A 22,246-nucleotide genomic window follows, 5' to 3' on the forward strand; every position below is an offset into this window, starting at 1 on the left:
CCACGAAGTCCATCTTCGGCACTGTGTTTATACAAGTTTAGCTCACAATTTATTGTTTGGAGCAGGTCCTAACGCTCAGCTCCTCTGCACCTTCCTTGATCACGATTAGCACCACATGATGGATAGCTATTTTTGTTTGGGGTTGTCCAAGTTTGTGCCCTGTGATGCATCCCATGAACATGTTAGCGAAAAGGAATTCACCCATCCTACCAGCTATACTAGTGACACAAAACTTTCCACCTCATTGGGTTAGTGATTAAATATTAGTCCCAGTGTATAGCGACCACGGACTCCAACAACGAAGGGGAGACGAGGGACACAAATATTTTGATCAACTCCAGCAGGAACTGGCATAACTTGACTTTTTACCTAACTAGAATTCAACTTTATTCGATTTTCTGGCATAGTATACTCCCTCTTTGGTTATTTTCAGAACGAATACGTTTTGGAAGAGGGTTTTTAGGGCGTTTTCCAGAAGTGCCTTTGTTTTTAATACATGGCCTCCACCCATCGATCCCTGGGACCTTCCATAGACTTGGATGAAACGACTCTCAGCAATGCAAACAACACTGAAGTCACTCTCTGTGCTGAATTCTCAGAGGGTAATACTGATCCATGGTTTCCTTAACTAATCAAATCAGGCCATGTATTCAAAGGTTATTCTCTGCACCGTGTCTTGAATGCTTGGGCTAGACGTTTGAATCTACCACGTTTTTCTCTCATCTCACTATCATTTTCTTTTAAGTAATAATTGTGACTGGACATATTGTGCATCACATTTTCTGTGATAAGCCTGACACTGACTGCTCGATCAAGCTACAACGGAGGGTCAAGGAGCTTTGGAGGTCAGCTTTCCAGCTCTGACCAAAGAAACCTTTTGGGAAGGGACATGTAAGGGGTGGGCGGAACACCTCTGAAAACCATGTGAGAATGGCTCAGGACATACCTCTCACTCGATACCACGTGAGGCTGGTATTAAAATATCTTTCAGGATAGATTTCAACTCTTGGTCCAGCCCTGGCTTAGCCATTCACTAGTACTTGTGGACGGAGCTTGGTACCAGCGCCTATATTCACTGGTGCAAGGAGATTTGTTTTTTGGGCTGGTCAGTTTTTCCAGCCTGTCACATATTACAACTGACACATCCTGCAGTCTCAAACTCTTTTTCAGAGCAGAGAGAAGTCCCCACAGAGCCCAGCACCTGCTGTTAGAAACTAGTACAATTTTAAAAACTGATGCCTTACAAATAGGAGGAATAAAGAAGCCATTAGGGGAACAGATCAAAAAATGAATACACAGAAAATCCAGTAATTAAAACAAAGAACTGGAACGTGTGCAAGAAATAATCTCCGAATTATTTCAAGTTATCTTTAAATAACGTCATGACTCTGGAGGTGTTCAGCACAGATATTGCCATTACATAAACTTGTGTATTTTATTTTTTTTACATCACCAGCTCTGCTAGCCATAGTGGCTCTACCGATGTAAGCACCTCAGATCCAGTGGCTCATCAGAAACCAACATTTTCCAGAAGGAGATCAAGCAAGCTATTCATAGTATTCCCAATTGTCTGAACTACCGCAAAGATATTTGGGTTCCCAGCAAGTAAAAAAAAGTAACAAGACAAAATATTATTTAAAGTAGATTCACCCTCAGTGGATGGCAATATAACGCTCAACAACTTGGGAGTAATATTGGACTCCAAACATGAAAAGTATAATCAGAAAAGTCCTTCCTTTTCTCTCAACCTCTTCCAGAAAAAAACACGGTTCCAGCTCTCATAACGTGGAGGCTAGATTATTGTAATTCCCTATTGGTCGGCTACATGGAGACTAGATTATTGTAATTCACTATTGGTCAGATACATGGAGGCTAGATTATTGCAATTCCATATTGGTCAGATACATGGAGGCTAGATTATTGTAATTCACTATTGGTCAGATACATGGAGGGTAGATTATTGTAATTCCATATTGGTGGCCATATCCACCTATCATGCTCACAAAGTGCAGTTAGTTAAAAATTCTGCAGCACAAACAATCTTTAACTTGCAAAGAAAGACAGTAATTGCCACCCATCTGAGACAGTTACACTAGCTACCCATCGCCCAAAGAAGTCTCCTCAAAACACGTATCCTTTGCCACAAAACACTATACAGCACCACAGCAAGTATTATAAAGTCAGACAAAGAGACCAATCAAAGCTGGTTCTGACAGCCAAAGCGTGGCACGCCATGCCACCCTCTCTTTGGGCTTAAAAGAACTATGCAAGCTTCTGAAAGGGTCATAAGTGTAATATTTTTTAAAATAAAGATACAACCGGCCTCCTGCTTTATGTCACGGTGAAAGCTGCTGGACACCTCTTTCTTAGGTTTATGTGTGCTCTACAAATGCACTATTCATTCATTCATCACAGTGTGCAGAGACAGAATGTGCTGATTAAGTCCTGGATCGTGGTACGGCTTCTCAGGATCCTTCCAGTGTGTTGTGCCCTCCTGCGTTTTCTTCTTCTCATGCCAGGTCCCTGATCTCCTACCTTATATCTACCTTTGTATTCACCGTTTCTTTTCATCAGCAAAATCTCCCCAGGAGAAATCTCAAACCACCACAGCATCTCATTACCAACAATGACTGAGTGACTTTATCCGCAGGCATCCAGGGGAGTGGGGTACAGAGTCCTGCTTGCTAAGTCTCACTCTTGTGCCATTTCCATTGTAAAGTGATGCATTTCCATGCGAGTGAGAAGGGGCTTAAAGTACGGTGGGAGGAGGGAGGATGAGGAAATATTTCCCTCATCCCAGTCTTCACTTTTGAGGTTTGACCCACCTCAGGCCAGGAAACCAAACAGGGAACTCCACCACCTTCAACTGAAACTATAATAAACTAGCATTCCCGCAGCGATTCCTATTTTGTTTCCTGTCCAGGGTGATGACATTTGTCAAGGGGCAAATATTTTCCCCTGCAGAGCTCGTAGAGAAACCTTGCTTGCTCAGAGGTGAACAGAGAAAGAGATTCCAAGCTTAAAACAAAAATGCAGGGTATCAGTAATTTTGATGGGTACCTACTGTATTTTTGGTTCTTTTTTTATTATCGCATTGCGCGCTAGCTGCTGGATCGTTTATTCTACGCATGTGTGGTGTCATTCCCTGTCAATCTTGTAAGCTTGCTAGTCTTCAAGAGGAAATGAGTGCACGCGACGAAGTAACTTCAACACGCATGCATGAGGTCCCACTTTTCGGGGTTGTGAAATGACAATACTAACAATGAGGAGGAAGGCGAGTGCTTGGGGGCAGCTTGTTTCTTATCCTGATGTGTTTGTTGCAGAAAGGCTTATTGACTAATATTTCACAAGAGGATTTCAACACCACTACTTCTTTGGCTGAAGAACTTCAGTGCAACTAGAAGTCTGGTATTATGATGAGGTGCAGAAGGAGAAAATTAGAGCATCCTAAGGGGCAATGAGCTCGAACATCCCACCTGTGTCAAGTGAGTTAAATCAAAACGATTTCTGCTAAAGAGACATCAGTTTCCTCATTATCCTGTTCTCTCAGGGCTTCTAAATCTCATTGTCCTTCCCCTCAGAAAGTAAACCGAGATACCATGGATGACAAAAGGGTTATTTTGGAGACTCTAGTTTCTTTAAATGAAAAGACATCTGGAGGCAAAGATACCAGAAATCCTGAAACATTTAAAGGTAACATGGGTGATCTTGTGGCTAAGGCTCCAGGCGCGTACAAGGATACCATGTTAAGACAGTTGAGATGCCTATTCATGACTATGTTACGGATATGATTTAAATGAGTGGAAAGATCCTGACAAAGTTTTTCTTCAAAGATTCATGACTAAATTATATTCTTTGGCTAAAATGGAGAGCACTCTCCTTGACTTGATCGTGTGAATTCTGTGGCAGCAACTTTGGTGGGCAGGTCTTCCATGCCAGAAGAAAAAAATCCTGTAAGAGGCTTCGTAAGAGAAATTTGATGAAGCTCTAAAGAAAGTTTACTCTGGGGCACATTTGAGCATTACGAGCTAGGGTGTACAGTGCTTACACTTCACTATCAGACTTCTAAACATTTTTAAAGCTTACCAAGAGCATCCAAAAGAACCAAGCCAGGAAGTTGCAGATCTGCTTGAAGAATTAGAACGTCAGGTACAGGTTTTATCGGATATTTCCCTTGACGCTGTAAAAGCCTCAGCCTTTGCTTGTGGTTGCTCTACTGCAGCTCATCGTAATTAATTTCTGAAATAAAATAAATCTGATACAGTACAAAGAGCTACAGCGTTAACGATCTCTTTTGAAGGGAAATAACGATTTGCCTCAACTGTGGAGGAAAACGGCATAAGAATCATAAAGATAGGACGCCTTCCTTTTAGGAAAAAAACAAAAGAAATGTCCTGGTTCCTCTTCTTCGTACAAGAGCAAACAATCCTTCTGACAACCGTCACAAAGACAGAACTATGAGACGAAACATATCTTAAGAAGCAGAATCAAGACAGGAGCAATAATGATGAGCTTTACTGACTAAGCAGAGTCCCAGAAAATGGTTGGACAAGGTTATGTTGGAGGAAGAATCCATTATTACCTGGAAGCTTGGAAAATGATGACAGATGCTTGGGAACGAAACAATGTGCGTCAAGGCCACCAAATAAAGTTATTTCCAATGCGGAGCACTCAGGAAAAATTCCAGGTCCCTTATCCTCATTCTCAAGAGAATTGGCACAGAAGGAGAGAGTTCAGTCACTCCTACAGAAGGAAGTCATTGTGCCAGTTCTTCCATTCTCAGGAAGGAAAAGGTGTGTATAGTTTTCCTTATTCTTAAAATAATGGAAGGATTCAGAAGTGCTGCCGACCTGAAAGCCCTGAGCAAGAAGATACCATTCAAACTCTGCACAGAATAAACCCCTTTAGTTCCTAATACATTATATGGTGACACTAGACGTGAAGGATGCATACCTACGTTTTCCAGTGGCAGAGAGACATCAAAAATATTTAAGTTTTGCATCAACAGAACCACTGGCAATTCCAGGTTTTACCTTTCAGTCAGGCCAAGAGTATTCACAAAGGTTGTAACTCCACGGTTGCCTCTTCTTCACATGCAGGGTATTCCGGTATACCCATGTCTGGAAAACTGGTTAATTCATGCGCCAACAGAATCAGAAGTTCTCCAATTATTGCAAAAAATTATACTTATGCTAAACCAGCATGGGTTTCTTCTGAACTACCCCATGTGTCAGACAATTCCGAGAAAAGAGCAGGGCCCTCATTACGACTTTTGCAGTAAATTCCATTGACCGTAAAAACCGAACCCGCCATTCGACCGCCAGTGCTGGCGGTCAGCAGACCGGCAAATTACGAGTGGTGGCTGCTCACCGCCATTTTTGAGGCAGGGAGCGGCCATCATTCGTTCTGCCGGTCGGTGGTGCAGAGGCTGTTCCGTCTCCGTCACCGCCATGTCAGCATGACTCCACCCTCCGTATTACGAGCCGTAATACGACGTGGCGGTGTCCTGCTGGCGTGGTGGTGACGGAGAGAGAAGACCACCAGGAACCATCCCCTCCCGGACGGCCTCCTCGATGGAAGAGGTGAGTGGGCATCCGAAATGGGGGAGGGGGTCTGTGGTGTGTTTGGGTGCGGAATGCGTGTGTTATTGCGTGTATGTGAACGTGTATGGGGGTGTCTTTATGGATGAATGAGTGGGTGTGTCTAAGTGCATGTATGCGTATGCTGTATTGGGTGTTTATGTGAATGCATGCACACGTGAAGGGGTAGAGTGGTGCCTGAGTGTATGGATGGGTGGGGAGGGTGTGTGTGTGTGTGACCGCCAAGCTTTTCGTGGCGGGGTGACCACCACGGGAAGCCTGGCTGTGTGCAACCTCATAATCTGGACGGTGGCCTGCCACCAGATTGGAGGAGGTCACTGCCAGCCTTGGCGGTGCAACCGCACCGGCGGGCCAGGCGGAGTTGTGGAGGTTTGGCTTCAGCCAAACGCCACAACTCGTAATATGGCGGTCTTCACTGCCTGCTCCCAGGAGGTGAGACCGCCACAGCGAGTCTGGCCAGACTCGTACTGAGGGCCCAGGTTCTGAACAGATTTTGACACAGTTTTTCTACCCAAGGAAAGAATGCTTTGCCTATACCAATTGTTTACAACTCTCGTTCAGCTAAATAATGTTCCTACGAGGATGTGGATGAAGGTTCAGGACCTTATGGTTGTTTGTGTTTTCACAGTACTATTGGCAAAGTTACATCCATAGTCTTTTTTGCAGCTTCTCAAAAGGTACCTTCCAAATTGTTGTCGAGACCTAGAGAACATGATACCAGTCACACTAGAGATCAAGGCGGACTTGCATTGGTAGATGAATCTGAGGCATTTACTCAGCAGAGTACACATGTATACAGAGCAGCCAAAAGTTTTGATAGTGGAAACAAACTCGATTGGGGGCTACGCTGGAAGACACCATACAAGCAAAATGGAACTGAATGAAATTGGAGGGAACAAACTGACTCACGTTCCAGCAGCATCTTGAGAGGTGCAATGTGTTGGTTAGGACTGACAATACAGTGATTATTGCTTACATCAATCACCAGGGCAGGACTCATTCAATGTCAGTCGATGAAATAGCATGCACCATGGGAACACAGACAGAGCAGCATCTACTCTGAATTTCAGCAATACATATCAAGCGGGAGGACTATGTGGAAAATAAATTACCTAAGCAGAGTGTTCTCCTCATCACAGGATCTAGCGTAAACAAAGACAATGTCCAACAAGATTAGGAGGAAGTTTTGTAACTCCTAGAGACCTTTGTGCATCCAGGAAGAACCATGTACTTTGAGGATTCTGCACCAGTTTTCCCTGGATGGTAGAGACTCTACTAATAGAATGGCCAAATAAGTTAATCTATGCTTATCCTCCTTTCTCCCTAACTAGAGACCTGTGATAAAGATCCAGAAGAAGGAAGTAGATATGAACCTAGTGGTTCCATTCCGGCCTTACAGAACATGTTTCCCTCTCCTAAAGAGGCAGTCCATTCAACCTCCTTTGATACTACTCTTGCGTGCTCGTCCACTGAGATTAACAAATGCTTTCAATCTCCTAAAGCTCACCATCTTGTTTTGGAGGCTGACAGGATGAACCTTTTACAGAAAGGCCTTTCAACAATGGCTGTTGATGCTGTTCAAGGTTCAAGAAGACCATCAATCCCTTAAATCCTACACTAGAAATTAGTCAAACTTCACTTCATGGTGTTTAGCGCATGGAGTTTCTGCTGCTTCTTTCAAAATTCCCTCTTTTCTTGAATTTTTGCACAAAAATATCTCTATCAACACAAATTACAATGGTTCTTGTTAAAGGTGTTTTGTGGCGATGGTCTCTCTCTGCAGGAACCAGAATCTCTTGTTCCTAGACTTTAAGAGTATTTCCATTGCTAGACCTTTAGCTCATAACCCGTCTCCTCCTTGAGATCATCCTTTGGTTCATAAATACTTCCAGTCTCGTCCTTTTGAACCTTTGGACACAGTGGACTTAAAATTTCTTTCTATAGAGTTATCTCTTCTTGTGGCTACGCCTACTTTTTTTTTTTTTTTTTTTACATTTTTGGATGACGCAGCAATCCTGAAACCAGATCTCACTTTTCTACTTAGTCATTTCCAAGTTTCTGTCTTCTCAAGAAACCATTCCTCCTCCTTTCTTCAATTCTCCTACTACTGAGGATAAGAAATTGTTACATTTACTGGATGTTAAACGTGCTTTGCCTGTTTACACAGAAAGATGCAGGAAGTACAGAAGTCCAACAGTCTGTTTGACACTTTTAGTTTACCTGCTCAAGGTAAGAAAGCCTAAAAAAATAACTAAGACACTTGATAAAAGGTTCTCTATGTTTGTCTTATGGAAGTTAAGAATTGCAATTTGCCAAATGGCATTCAGGGACGATCTACCAGAGGAATGAAAGTGTCATGGGCAGAATTCCAGGGGGTATTACCTGAACAAAGGACATCCCGTAATGCTCAGCACAGGTCCTCATTCATCCCACCTCTCCCTGCAGCCAGATCAGTTTATGAAATCTCACTACTTTCTTGGTAAAAACAGCCTAAAGTAGGTATTTAGAATATATACATCCAGTCGAGTCTTCCTGTGTCTGCAAAGGTCTATACAATGAGAGAGTCTGACGATAAAAATCCGGAGAGCTTGCACACACTCGACTGCTTTACAAAAGGAAGCTAATCCAACGCTTTACAGGCAGTACATTCAAGGATCACGTAGGCAGTCTAATTGTCTGCTTGCAGAGTGGCCGCAGAGCAACCTGATGTCAGCATCCGGGACAAGCACCCACGTACTCAGGACGATGTATGGGTTCACAACTATTAGACTGAGAAGCAGTATTAGAAGGTGTTTGTAATCATGATCTAGGGATCCGGACAACATTCAAGATGCACACAAATTAAGAGTGAGGTGCATGTATGCGTTTATGAAGCCCCTCATCTCTTCCAACATGTTGAAAAGATAGTTTGGAGATTTAAGCATTGCGGCTGGTAACAGAGTGCATCTTAAAAGAACAATTCCCCATTCATCCTTGGAAGGATGGTTAAATGTGTGACAAAGAGTTCATTAAACCCACACCTAGTCTTTGCAGCACTGTGACAATATAAAACTATGGTGGGACGTGTCATATAAAGCAAAAGTTATTTTATCATCTTACTCCTCACATGCAGTCCCTTTATTTCTGAGGCAGGGCTGACCCACAGCCCTGCTAATGGACATCAGCCGTACCCAGCTCCCCTTAATGCTTTCAGTACTTTGAGGTGCACATAGCATGGTCCTTGATGCAGATGAAATTCATTGCAACCAGAAGGAGTCGGTTTTAAAGCAGAATGAAAAGGCAAACGCCAAAGCAGCATAAACAGAACAAAATCCATGAGGCCGCAGCACTAGGATTGCTGCACAGCTCCACCAGTGCACTTCAGCCCTTCCTGCCGCAGCCCCAAGCGAGGCCAACATACTCCCATTCAGACCTCTAGTCCCCTTGTGACCCAGTGCACCTGGATCTTTCAGGTGTAACTATATTAGCTTCAAAATGCCTTTTGAAATAATTGTGAATGGCCACTAAATTCAGACAGGGTGAGTATCCAGGTTGCAAGAGCTTCCTCTGACAACTTTTGCAAATCCTTGGGAATCCTCACTTCTGTGGCTGAAGGTAAAAACTCTGTGTGACATCCTTATAAGTAAGCATGCTACGGTGGCATCACACACGCGTTACACGTCCTCCTCACACTCTGAATCCGCACGGATTATATAGGAGTACAGTGTATTTTTCCAGGTGTAAATCTGTCATACACCACCAAAGATCCCACATAGGAATCTGCTCTTATTCCTGTCAGTACAATATTCTCACCGAAACATTAACAGATACATTAATGACTTGCTTATTTTCTTCATTAAACTGTTTTTCCCTGTTGGAAATTCTGTTTGACAGTTTATTGAAAAGGCTGAGCGTGTATGGTCTTAAATGAAATTGTTATTTAATAAAAATCTGCGGTTTATGAAATTAATTAAAAACTGCATGAACTCGGTTTAAAAATGATGTTTGCTTGAGAATACTTGCCACTGGTCACTTGTGCACACAGAAGGTCTCTCACTGCATCAATCTTCTCCAAAAGCAAGGGCACCATCACGGTCAGCGAAGTAGAGTCTGCTTGCAGTTTCATTATGTACTGGAGCCAAGTCTATAGAAAGGGAACCCCTCGTTTCACATCAAACTCCAGTATTAAAAAGAGTACACTGTTACGACATCCCAAAACAAAACTTGAGCCATTTCACAACACTGCTGGAAAATTGTAGGAGTTTTGGGATGGTAGGTAGGGTGTTTTTTTAATAGTAACACAAATGTAAGAAAAATATAGTTTACAACAGAAGCCTGCTGGGGATTCTCCTCAAGCAAAACGCCTTGAAATAAAAACATGAAGCTGGAAAACTATTTTTTAAAAAGGGTTATCGCATTGAGATGCCAATACAAAGGCGATTATTGGTGCTGGTACAACAGCCAAGGAGCATTAAGGGAGAATGTAAACAGCGTAAGCAGGGCAAGATACTTTCACCACTTGCATCAAATGGGGCAAATTCATGCGACAATGGGATGCTTGATGTTAGTGTTGAAATAAAGCAAAGAAAGTAGCAGATCAGGGATCTGACCTCCAGTGGAGCTGCCATACAGTACCTTGGCCCACATACACCAAGGAGCTAGTGACTGAGTTTTAAAACGGGGCCAGTGTAGTACATTTAGGTGGAGAGGGAATGGATACAGTGCTTTCAGACCTCACTCCCGCATTTCACTGGTGACCCCCTGACCTGCTTTTGGCCAGGAGTCTACTTTTGCTCCACCAGCCTGCCTCCATGCCCCTGACCCGCCGTTTGCCGCTAGAAGGAAGTTTGAGGCCCTCCACCACCCAACTGGGCCTCATCTCTGGTGCCTAGTGGTAGGCATATCTAGTGTACTCTGCACTTTGTATTTCACTTATTATTTTGTTGTATATCGTTTTTCGTTTCAGGCACTGTTTCTGACTGTATCTGTGCCCTTTTTCAATCCACTTTGTTTTGCCCTCTCTGTTTACCACCCGTTTTTCCATCTGGCTCTTGCCGGTTCTCCCGATCCCTGCCGCTGCGTCCCCTGCGGCCCTGCCCCCCTCGCGCCCCCATTGGTCTTTCCCTCCCACCTCCCAGCTGTTCCTCCCTCCCACCTCCCCTTCTTAATGGCAGCCGCTGTGCGGCAGCGTCGCTGGCGCACCAGAGACAAACCCATCTGTGCCTGGTCTGCGCCCAGCACCCGTCCCCCTGGTCCACGCTGCTCCGAGCCCCCGAAGCAGTACTACTCCTCCACAGAACTCCACGCCCTCAACCCAGGCCAGCACCCCGCCTGCACCCAGGCCAACCCCAAGCACACACATGGACCATTCACATGCCACTCATGCCATTTTTCCTGCACTCACACTAACACCAACACCAACACCACAAACACGCACCGCAACACCACCAATCCCCGCAACCATCTTAACTGCATCCTTCTTAACACCCGCTCCGTCCACAAGCACGCCATCGAGCTTTGGGACCCGCTCACAACATACTCTCCTGACATCGCCTTCCTCACGGAAACATGGATGAACCCCTCATCAGAACCCGACATAGCCATAGCCATCCCAGAAGGTTACATAAATCACACATAGAGACGGCATAAACAAACCAGGAGGAGGTATCACCATAATACACAAAAACACCATCAAAATCTCCAACACCAACGATACCCTATACAACACAGAACACCTACACTTTCTAATACACATCAACGCCAACACCACCCTTAGAGGAACCCTAGGGGGTTTACAGACCACCAGGACCCCGCCCCCCCCATTTTGCGAGGCCATCGCAGATACCATCAGCTCCCACGCCCTCACCTCCACAGACTACATACTCATTGGTGACCTCAACTTTCACCTGGAAAGCACCCACGAATGCAACTCCACAGCCCTGCTGGACAACCTCATGAACCTCGGCCTCAAGCAACTGGTCACCTCACCACTCACTCAGCAGGACACATGCTTGACACCATTTTCACCTCCAGCAGCCACATCACCTTCACTCACACCACCGAACTCGACTGCACTGACCACCACTGCGTCCACTTCTCCTTCATGAAACCCCCCCACCCACCACCAACAACACACTACACCCTATCACAAGTGGAACAAGATCTCCAAAGAACACCTGATCGCCACCCTCACACAAGCTCCCCCTCCCATCACCAACGACCCCAACATTGCCGCCCACAACAGCTAACAACCTGCGCAGACTCCCTCACCCCATTGAAAATAAACAACAACACCCGCAACGTCAAGCCCGCCCCTTGGGTCACCACAGAAATCCAACCTTCCAAACAAGAATGCCGTAAAGTTGAGAAAGCCTGGCGCCAAGAACCCTCAATGAGCAATTTTCTCCGCCCTCAAAACAGCCATGCGCAAACACCACCAACTCATCCGGACCACCAAACGGTCCTTCTACAAAGAACGTATAGGCAACAACACACACAACAGCAAGGAACTCTTTGCCATCAACAAATAACTCACCAAACCCAAATCCAGCACCATCGACCCTCCACACTCCCAAAACCTCTGCAACTCCCTCTCCAACTACTTTCACCTCAAAATCGCAGACATACACAACAGCTTCACAGCATCAGCACCCACTATCACCACCACCACCGACACAAACAACAACACAACTTTCTCCCACACCAACCAACTACACACCTGGAACTCCATCCACTCAGGCTCCCCCACAGACCCATGCCCCCACCACATTTTCAACAAGGCCAGCCAAATCATCGTTCCCCAGCTCTGTGCCGTCATCAACAGTTCCTTCGACACCGCAACCTTCCCAGACGTTTGAAAGCATGCCGAAGTCAACGCGCTCCTCAAAAAACCCAAAGCAGACCCAGAAGACCTCACGAACTACCGTCCCATCTCTCTTCTCCCCTTCCTTGCAAAGGTCGCTGAGAAGATAGTCAACGCCCAACTGTCTCACTTCTTAGAAGAAAACAACATACTTGATGCCTCCCAGTCTGGATTCCGCAAGAACCACAGCACTGAGACCGCCCTCATCGCCTGCACAGACGACATCAGGACCAGAGTGGACAAGGGCGAGACCGTTGCCCTCATCCTCCTAGACCTCTCTGCAGCATTTGACACTGTATGCCACCAGACCTTCCACGCACACCTTTCTGACGCCAGATTTTGACACAAGGACCTGGACTGGCTTTCTCTCCGAAAGAACCCAAAGAGTTTGCCTCCCTCGCTTCCGGTCTCCAGCCACCAATATCATCTGCGAGGTCCCCTAAGGATCCTCCCTCTGCCCCACCCTCTTCAACATCTACATGGCCCCTCTCGCCAATATCTTCCGCCCCCACGGAATCACCATCATCTCTTACGCAGACGACACCCAGCTCATCTCCCTCACCAGGAACCCAGCCACCGCCAAGATAAACCTGCATGCCGGACTCCTCGACATCGCCAAATAGATGACAGCAAGCCACTTCAAACTTAACTCAAACAAAACAGAAATCATCATCTTCGGCCCCAACAAGACAGCATGGGACGACTCCTGGTGGCCCCCCCACCCTTCGGATCACCCCCAACACCCACCGCCCACGCACGCAACCTTGGCATTGTTCTAGACTCATCTCTCTCCATGGCCCAGCAAATCAACACCATATTGTCCTCCTGCTTCAACACCCTTCGCACGCTACGCAAGACTTTCAAATGGATTACTTTAGAAACAAGAACAACAGTCACCCATGCCCTCATCAGCAGCAGACTGGACTATGGCAACGCCCTCTACGCAGGGACCACAGCCAAGTTTCAAAGAAAACTCCAGCAAATTCAAAATGCAGCCGCACGTCTCATCCTCAGCCTCCCTCGCCACAAACACATATCCACCCACCTCAGATCCCTACACTGGCTGCCCATCAGCAAAAGGATCATCTTCAAAGTCCTCGTCCACGCTCACAAAGCCCTCCACGACACTGGACCGGCCTACCTCAACGAACGAGTAAACTTCCACATACCAGCTGAACAGCTCCGCTCCACTGACTTTGCCCTCGCTACAGTCTCCCAAATCCAACGCACCACCTCCGGCAGCAGATCCTTCTCCCACCTCACCGCCAAGACCTGGAACTCCCTCCCCACCAACCTACGCAAGACCCAGGACCTTCTAACTTTCAGAAAGCCCCTCAAGACATGGCTTTTTGAGCAGTAACCGCAACCCCCCCCCCCCCCACACACACACAGCGCCTTGAGACCCTAACGGGTGAGTAGTACGCTTACAAAATTTTGATTGATTGAATATCACTGGACTGCTAGCAATCCATGTCTCTTGGCGGATGGCTTGTGAGTCCTGCCAGTAGTAGCAGGGTGCATCCTTACTGTAATTACCCAAGGGTGATGACCCACACCTGTTAAGCAATGGGCAATTAAGCAATGGGCAGTCCACCCTTACTTATGAGCATGGGGTAGTGGCCTACCACCAGATCTTTAGACACTGTGGTATTCATCTATTAATTGCCAACACGGAATACCATGGCGGTGCTCACCTACCCAATACATGGGGGTAGGGGAGACTTTTTACTTTACCATTACTTTACTTTTAATGGGCAGGAGATGAGCAGGGTGAGGTAACGGAGACAACACAGACCTAAGCTAATAAGAGCTACTTATGCTCTGTAAAAAAATAAAAAATAAAAAAATAAAAATCACTGAGAGCTATTAATATTATTAGTGTTGTAATAATGACCACATTGGCCAAAATTACATTGGTGGCCACCCTATGCAAAATTACTGGCAGTGGTCACTCAGTGCAGGGTTGCCAGAAATGATCACTTCAGTGCTTCAGGCAGGGTTGCCACAAGCAATGTAAAAAAGGCTTTGTAGATCTGAAATCCTTTACATGGGTAATACATAGCAACCACACCTACAACCCCTGGCACCAAGGTCAAGGTAATAATATTAGTAATACGTTTCCCGCAGTGCCACACGCTTCGTCACAGAAACATCAGCTTTAAATATATTTTGGAAATGTAACCATTTTTCTCCAAACAAGCTTCTGAGGTCTTAAAATACACATGAGTCTGTCTCGAATGCACCTCTTTAATTTTGGCATAGATATATTGATTTACCAAAGCAAAAGCCTCACACTTCCTAAACCAGGCTACACAAAGAAGTGCTACTTACAGGTAGCCAGGGAGTTACCAGCAGCTCATAAGCTAGTTTTTGTAGAAGCCTGCACTACACAATCAAATACTGGACAAACAACTGAGAAGACTACAAGAATGCTGATAAGTAAAAAATAAAAAAAAGTTTAGATGGGCATCTGCTACAGGAAACTGCGTCTCCACTGTCACTGGAGGCCACTCACAGAACACTGCAGTTTAAGAACAAACAGAAACCCTCTCTTCAGTCACCCAATTCCCAGGTTCCTTCATGTGGAGGCAAACCCTCACTTCTCAGAGACTGTGCCTACGTCAGTGTCTGCTGCCATTTAATCAAAAACACAGGTTTCATGGCTCATCACTCTTTATATGTCACATCAATACAATAAATAGAATAAATTAATATAAATATGTAAGGAGAGGAAGAAAATTAAAACATGAGGTGAACTCCAAGCAGTGCATGAGGGAGCCCATGTTCAATCTATGTGAAGCAGCTGCACTAGAGGTCATCGGTGTACGGGGCAGGCACGTGGCCCATCTAAGACAGTTCAGAAGACTCAACTGTTGCACACAGCTTTTCCCACAAAGTGTTTAGTATCTTTTGAAGTCAGATGGGAAAAATACAATGCAGTGTGAGGGGTGGAGGTGCATCAGAGCACTGTCTATGGCAAAGTCAAGAACCAAAACAATTTATCAATCCATTGATCCAGCAAGAGGGAACGGGGAGGATCATCCAAAGGGGCCATATTCATCATTGACAGTCTACCATGATTTCATGTGCTGCGAAAGAGATCAAGTCAATCACAATTGATTCCGGGTCGGCACTCAGTTTGTGTTGTATTTTTCCTGTTCTCACTTTGAGAGAAATAGTCATATCAGCAGTTCATTTTCTTCATATAGGTGGAAGAGAGAATCCAGCACCTGTGTCACGTAGGGCTCCCCAACAATCTACGCTGACTTACACAACTTGCTACACCTGAGTATTACAGCCTCAGACTCTCAGATCATCATCCCAAACATGAACAAACCCTCTTTCCTCTGGTGGATCCAATCATGGATGAAACTCAATATAATTCACAATATTGCCTTTGTTGATCTACAAATCCCCCCTCCATACAAGCCCATGCCTGCAAATTTCATTACACTAACTGCAGTGCTCCGTCCTCACTTCACTAAGCAGTTAATGTTACTGACTGGGGTGAGGTAGGTGTAGGACTGGTCATCAGGATAATGCACTTTCTTTACATCTCAATTTTAGTAGGTTATAGGCATCAAGAGTTTTGCTTTGTACATTGCAGCTTTCACCAATCACTTGGCCTCTTGGCACTTTGTGCAGACATTGTCCTGCAGTGGTATTTCATCTAGGAAAGGTTGTTCACAGGGGAACAACCTGTGTGTGGTGAGGAGGTGTGGAGGCTTGAGGTTATCCTCAAGGACAAACCACATGGACAGTGGTTTGTCGAGCTACATTCTAACTTAACCAGAGAGTAAAAGAGTATCTCAAATAAGCTAAATAATACGAAATATAGCACGCAGGTCATTTCTCTACATTTCACATTAGAGCCCCTGGCTCTTGCAACAACAGCAAGCACTCCTTGGTCTTCTTCCATGTTAAGTAGAGAACCTTGCACATGTTTCAGGGTGCTAACATGGCTCTCTTGTAATTTAGTGGGGCCTCAGTTTGAAGGCAGCAGAGACAAACTAGTTAACGGGACCACGGTTGGGACTCTGAGCCGTCCAAACTTCTCTAATTAAGAGACAACACCACCACTGGAAAACATCATAAAGATATTCACACTTAACTTTTGTGATTAGCTACTGCAATAATGAATGTTGGTTGATGCACTGAAGTACAACCTGTCCGGTGTGCCTGATCTTCCTAAAGAGAGCCGTCACTTGTATGATGCCACAAAAGAGGAGTTACAGGGTGTGGTTTGGACAAATATAGGCTGGTTCCTTGGGCTTTGGCTGAAATTTATGAATGATCGCTCTTCACAGCCCATTCTGCAGAATGTTTTGGAAAAAGTCCTCTTCGTGATCCCAACTGTCCTCTTTAAAATGCTTAAAATGTCAGGAGAGATTGGATGTCTCCTGCCAAGATTTACCACCACCCGCGATCCATCCACCCTGCCAGACAGTGTTCGTTGACTGTTCTCCCCCAGAGTGTACGCACCCTTATACAGTGCCCTCAGCCACCTTGCTGAAGAGCCATAATGTGGGCCAGCTTATCACAGTGCTCCAGTTTTAAAGACTCAGCCTTCTGCTTTAGTCGCTCATCCCGGTAGAGCCTGGCCAGGTTGCTTAGGTCAGCTTTTTGCTGTTTCTCCTTCCAACAGCTGGTCTGCACATAATCTATGTAGTCCTTCTCAATGGCCCGTTCCAGCTCCTGTAGAGTCTGCCCACGGTAGGCCTGTTTGAAGTTCCGGTCCACATAATAAGGCACCCCCAGGGCCTGGGTCTCACGAGGCACAGTATGTCCCACAGAGGCCTTCTGGAAGAGGCTGTATGGAGGGCTGTGAGCCATCAGCTGGGCCACCACTGATACCACCACCAGAACCAGGACAGGCAGCAGCTGCAGTAAGACTGAGTAACCACTCTGAGAGCGGTTATCTTCTGCCCGGGTGGGTGGACGCTCATTGCGGAAGCGCTGGCGGGGCCTCTGCTGACGAGGATGGCGAGCAGGAGGCGCCCCATTGGAGTACGTATATGAGTTCCCAGTTGGGAAACGACCCCCAAAAAACAAGTTGAAGAGTTCCTCTGGGGTCATGTCTGCTGGCTCTGTGTAGGTGCGAGCCTGGGCTGGCTTACAGGCCTCCTGCTCGTCGTCTCCATGTTCGTCATATCGCCGCCTGCGCTCTGGGTTGCTAAGCACTGCAAAGGCTCGTCCAATTGCCTTGAAAGCCTCTGTGGCACCAGGAGCGTGATTCTTGTCTGGGTGATAACGCAGTGCCAGTTTACGGTAGGCCCGCTTCAGCTCCTCCTCACTGGCATTCTGCTGCACACCCAGGGTCTCGTAGAGGCTCCGGCTGCTTCTAATAACCCTCTGCACTCCATCCAGTTGTTCTTCTGTATAACCCTGTCTGCTGCTGTCTGCACCCTCTTCACGAGCTCCACTGCGATTTGGAGGCACTCGCCCAGCCTCACTGTGCGACTGCCACTGTCTAGCACGGTCACCAGCATCTTCATCTGAATGTTCCCCACAACAGCCACATCCCCGGGAGGTAGTACGGAAGGTGCCCTCTGAGTATCCATAACCCCTGGGAGTGGCAGAGAAGGCACCCTCTGAACACCTTCTCCTGTATCCGGGGCTGGGGTAGAATGTATCCGCAGAGCAGCGAAAGCAATGTCCCAGGCTTTCATGGAACGCATCCTGGGGGCAATGACAGTCCTCATGGGCTGCATAGAAGTTGTCCTCTGCCCATCCTGCGCCCATTTCTGTAGTACTCCGTCTGTTGTGAGCAGGGGGCACCCGGAAGCTATCCCTGCCACTGTTCCGGATGGCATCAATGAGGGCTCTAGCTTTCTGTGTGGGGCACAGGTTTTGAGCCTGGTACAGATAATTCAAAGCATCCTCACGTCTTCCCGACTGCAGATGGACTCTGGCTATTTTTATCAGCTTCTCTGCCCTTTCTCTTAACATTATTTATTATATAAACCCTGCTGATGGCAGGGGGAGGCTAGGCGAGATGGGGTATGGGTGGGAGAACGTGTTTTACTAAAGGTGTGTTATATGAACGATAGGGATTGGTAAACACTCCCTTCCTACCCTTTTGATAAAATAAAAAAAATAGGTTTATTTTCCAGGATCGGACAGCGGCTCTACAATCTATCTAGATGTTCACTGGCCCTCTCACTAATTCTTAAAAGAACATACATTCAGAATTTCTACAATTTTCAGATCAAAAACTTCCTCCTCTGCACGTTAACAAATCAGGTAAAAGAGACAAAGGTTAATGTTAGTAGCCCCTTGAACTGAAGGGGGCACAAGTAGGTTATCCAAGCAAAGAAGGCAGATCTAAAATAATCGTCTGATATGACACTGCAAATCCCAATTGGCAACCGTGTTTGTATCCTACAGACCTTGCATTCCCATCACTGAACACAAGCATAGACTTCACCCAAGGTGTAGTCATCAATCCAAGGTTCTCAATACGTTCCATTTGCAGACCTTAATCTTCAGTCTCGAAAATGATCCACTTAGCACGGCATTGGCAAAGGACGGCTCCTCCGTACAAGGTGTGTCAGAGCCAACAGGCTTTAGCCGTGGAGGTAACGAGGAAAATACTTCCTAAGGACCAGGAGCTGCCATCAATGCACCCAACTACAGCCTTCAAATAATCTTTAAAAATCCAAACGATAATCAGTCACTATGTCCTACTGAAGCACTTGTAAGTACCACATGGTAAAACCACCTGGTAAACATCCTCATAAGTACAAATTTCCGTTGTGATCATTTCTTTAAAAAAAAAAAAAATAATAAACACAGGGTTAAGTCTTTGTCTCCAACAAAAGTTGGCTCAGTCAATCGCCAGATCAGTTTATGTTTTTAGACAATTTCTGTTTTCTAGCTGCCTTGACATCTCTCTGCACCATCACGCAAGGTCGTGCAACAAGTGTCTTCCATTAGAGTTGAAGTGAGATGGCAGGACTGGGGGTCACCCAGCTTCACTGGTTTACACCTCTTGATCTGCAAAACAAACAGCTCTCAGTGGATCTGGAGCCTGGTGGGTTTTATGTTGAACTGTGTTAATGTGTGTCTCAATACACAGACATGCTCCCCTCTCTCAGTGACTTACAGCCTTTCTCAGGGGCCTCTTACCAGTGCCTAGAAGCCTCTACTAGGGCCAGACAGCATCTTACACAATACTGCACCTCCTCACAGGCTTTGTCGCTTTCCTCTGGGTCTTGCAGCTTTCTCTAGGAGTCTGTTGGCTTTCTTCTAAGCCTCACTGCTTTTCTATCGGTCCTGCCGCTTTCCTTTTGGTCCTGTAGCTTTCCTCCATGTCCTGCAGCTTTCTTTTGTGTCCCTTCAGCTTTCCTTTGGGTCCTGCAGCTGTGTTCCCCACGGTCCTGCAGCTGCGTTCCCTAACGTCGTGGGTCCTGCAGCATTCCTCGGGGTCCTGCAGCGTTCCTCAGGGTCCTGCAGCGTTCCTCGGGGTCCTGCAGCGTTCCTCGGGGTCCTGCAGCGTTCCTCGGGGTCCTACAGGTCCTGCAGCGTTCCTCAGGGTCCTGCAGCGTTCCCTAAGGGTCCTGCAGCGTTCCCTAAGGGTCCTGCAGCGTTCCCTAAGGGTCCTGCAGCGTTCCCTAAGGGTCCTGCAGCGTTCCTCAGGCTAGGTCCTGCACCGTTCCTCAGGGTCCTGCACCGTTCCTCAGGGTCCTGCAGTGTTTCTCTGCACCGTTCTTCAGGGTCCTGCAACGTTCCTCGGGGTCCTGCACCGTTCTTCAGGGTCCTGCAACGTTCATCGGGGTCCTGCACCGTTCTTCAGGGTCCTGCAACGTTCATCGGGGTCCTGCACCGTTCTTCAGGGTCCTGCAACGTTCCTCGGGGTCCTGCACCGTTCTTCAGGGTCCTGCAGCGTTCCTCGGGGTCCTGTAGCGTTCCTCGGGGTCCTGCACCGTTCTTCAGGGTCCTGCAGCGTTCCTCGGGGTCCTGCAGCGTTCCTCGGGGTCCTGCACCGTTCTTCAGGGTCCTGCACCGTTCTTCAGGGCAGCGTTCCTCGGGGTCCTGCAGCGTTCCTCGGGGTCCTGCAGCGTTCCTCGGGGTCCTGCAGCGTTCCTCGGGGTCCTGCAGCGTTCCTCGGGGTCCTGCAGCGTTCCTCGGGGTCCTGCAGCGTTCCTCGGGGTCCTGCAGCGTTCCTCGGGGTCCTGCAGCGTTCTTCAGGGTCCTGCAGCGTTCTTCAGGGTCCTGCAGCGTTCCTCAGGGTCCTGCAGCGTTCCTCAGGGTCCTGCACCGTTCCTCAGGGTCCTGCACCGTTCCTCAGGGTCCTGCAGTGTTTCTCTGCACCGTTCTTCAGGGTCCTGCAGCGTTCCTCGGGGTCCTGCACCGTTCCTCAGGGTCCTGCAGCGTTCCTCAGGGTCCTGCAGCGTTCCCTAAGGGTCCTGCAGCGTTCCCTAAGGGTCCTGCACCGTTCCTCAGGGTCCTGCACCGTTCCTCAGGGTCCTGCAGTGTTTCTCTGCACCGTTCTTCAGGGTCCTGCAACGTTCCTCGGGGTCCTGCACCGTTCTTCAGGGTCCTGCAACGTTCATCGGGGTCCTGCACCGTTCTTCAGGGTCCTGCAACGTTCCTCGGGGTCCTGCAACGTTCCTCGGGGTCCTGCAACGTTCCTCGGGGTCCTGCAGCGTTCTTCAGGGTCCTGCAGCGTTCCTCGGGGTCCTGCACCGTTCTTCAGGGTCCTGCAGCGTTCTTCGGGGTCCTGCAGCGTTCTTCAGGGTCCTGCAACGTTCTTCAGGGCAGCGTTCCTCGGGGTCCTGCAGCGTTCCTCGGGGTCCTGCAGCGTTCCTCGGGGTCCTGCAGCGTTCCTCGGGGTCCTGCAGTGTTTCTCTGCACCGTTCTTCAGGGTCCTGCAGCGTTCCTCGGGGTCCTGCAGCGTTCTTCAGGGTCCTGCAGCGTTCCTCGGGGTCCTGCACCGTTCCTCAGGGTCCTGCAGCGTTCCTCAGGGTCCTGCAGCGTTCCTCAGGGTCCTGCAGCGTTCCTCAGGGTCCTGCAGCGTTCCTCTGCACCGTTCCTCAGGGTCCTGCAGCGTTCCTCAGGGTCCTGCAGCGTTCCTCAGGGTCCTGCAGTGTTTCTCTGCACCGTTCCTCAGGGTCCTGCAGCGTTCCCTAAGGGTCCTGCAGCGCTCCTCGGGGCCCTCCACAGCCCCTCAGCCGGTAACCGTCTCTTGGGCCCGCTGGTCTCCCCTCGGGTACAGCCTGCCTCTGCGGGATCAGCTTCGGCCGGTGACAGTCAAGGCCCGGCTCTCCCCTCTGCCCCGGGCGGGAGCCAGTCCCTCGCACGGCACGGTGCTCTCCGGAAGCCGCCCTGCTCCTGCCGGGGTCGCTGGGCCGATGCCGCCCCGAGGGCTCCGTGCTATTTACGGCTCACACCGGGAATATGAGCCGCGGCCGGCGCCCAGCGGCCATCTTAGATCGGGACACTGCCCGGGAAACAAAAGAAGGACTTCCTTCTAGCCGCCCCGCTACCCTACACGGAAAGAGAGAGGACTGGAAACGGAAGAAGGACTCCGCCTGCCCCACTAACCTACACTGGCAGAAAGAGGACTAGAAACAAAAGAGAGACTTGAGCCGTTCTGACGCACTTCTGCCATCACCCACAGGAGACGCTCCCCTTAGAAAGACACGACGCAGCGTGGCCGCCATCTTGGAGAGGGAAAACCTGTTACTGCTACTGGCCTTGTGGGGGGAGACCAACAGAGGGGATTTTTATTTTTATTTTTTACATTTAATTTACTGGCACCCTTAAATGTTTCGAGCATATCCAGTACATACTTACAGTAGGT

The 22,246-nt window shown here is 47.8% G+C and overlaps 1 protein-coding gene across 1 annotated transcript; it reads right to left on the bottom strand.

Moving 5' to 3' along the window:
* Positions 1–14,674: 14,674 nt before the first annotated feature.
* On the bottom strand, positions 14,675–21,919 carry LOC138266935 (dnaJ homolog subfamily C member 18-like). The gene has a single exon (XM_069215715.1). It carries the CDS (start codon positions 18,388–18,390, stop codon positions 16,939–16,941), a length of 1,452 nt encoding a protein of 483 aa, XP_069071816.1. The 5' UTR covers positions 18,391–21,919; the 3' UTR covers positions 14,675–16,938.
* Positions 21,920–22,246: the final 327 nt, after the last annotated feature.

Source organism: Pleurodeles waltl, chromosome 12 (genome assembly GCF_031143425.1).
Source record: "Pleurodeles waltl isolate 20211129_DDA chromosome 12, aPleWal1.hap1.20221129, whole genome shotgun sequence".
Taxonomy (NCBI): Eukaryota; Metazoa; Chordata; class Amphibia; order Caudata; family Salamandridae; genus Pleurodeles; species Pleurodeles waltl.

Coding starts and splice junctions, on each gene's coding strand:
- LOC138266935 (XM_069215715.1), bottom strand. CDS start 18,390: ATGTTAAGAGAAAGGGCAGAGAAGCTGATAAAAATAGCCAGAGTCCAT.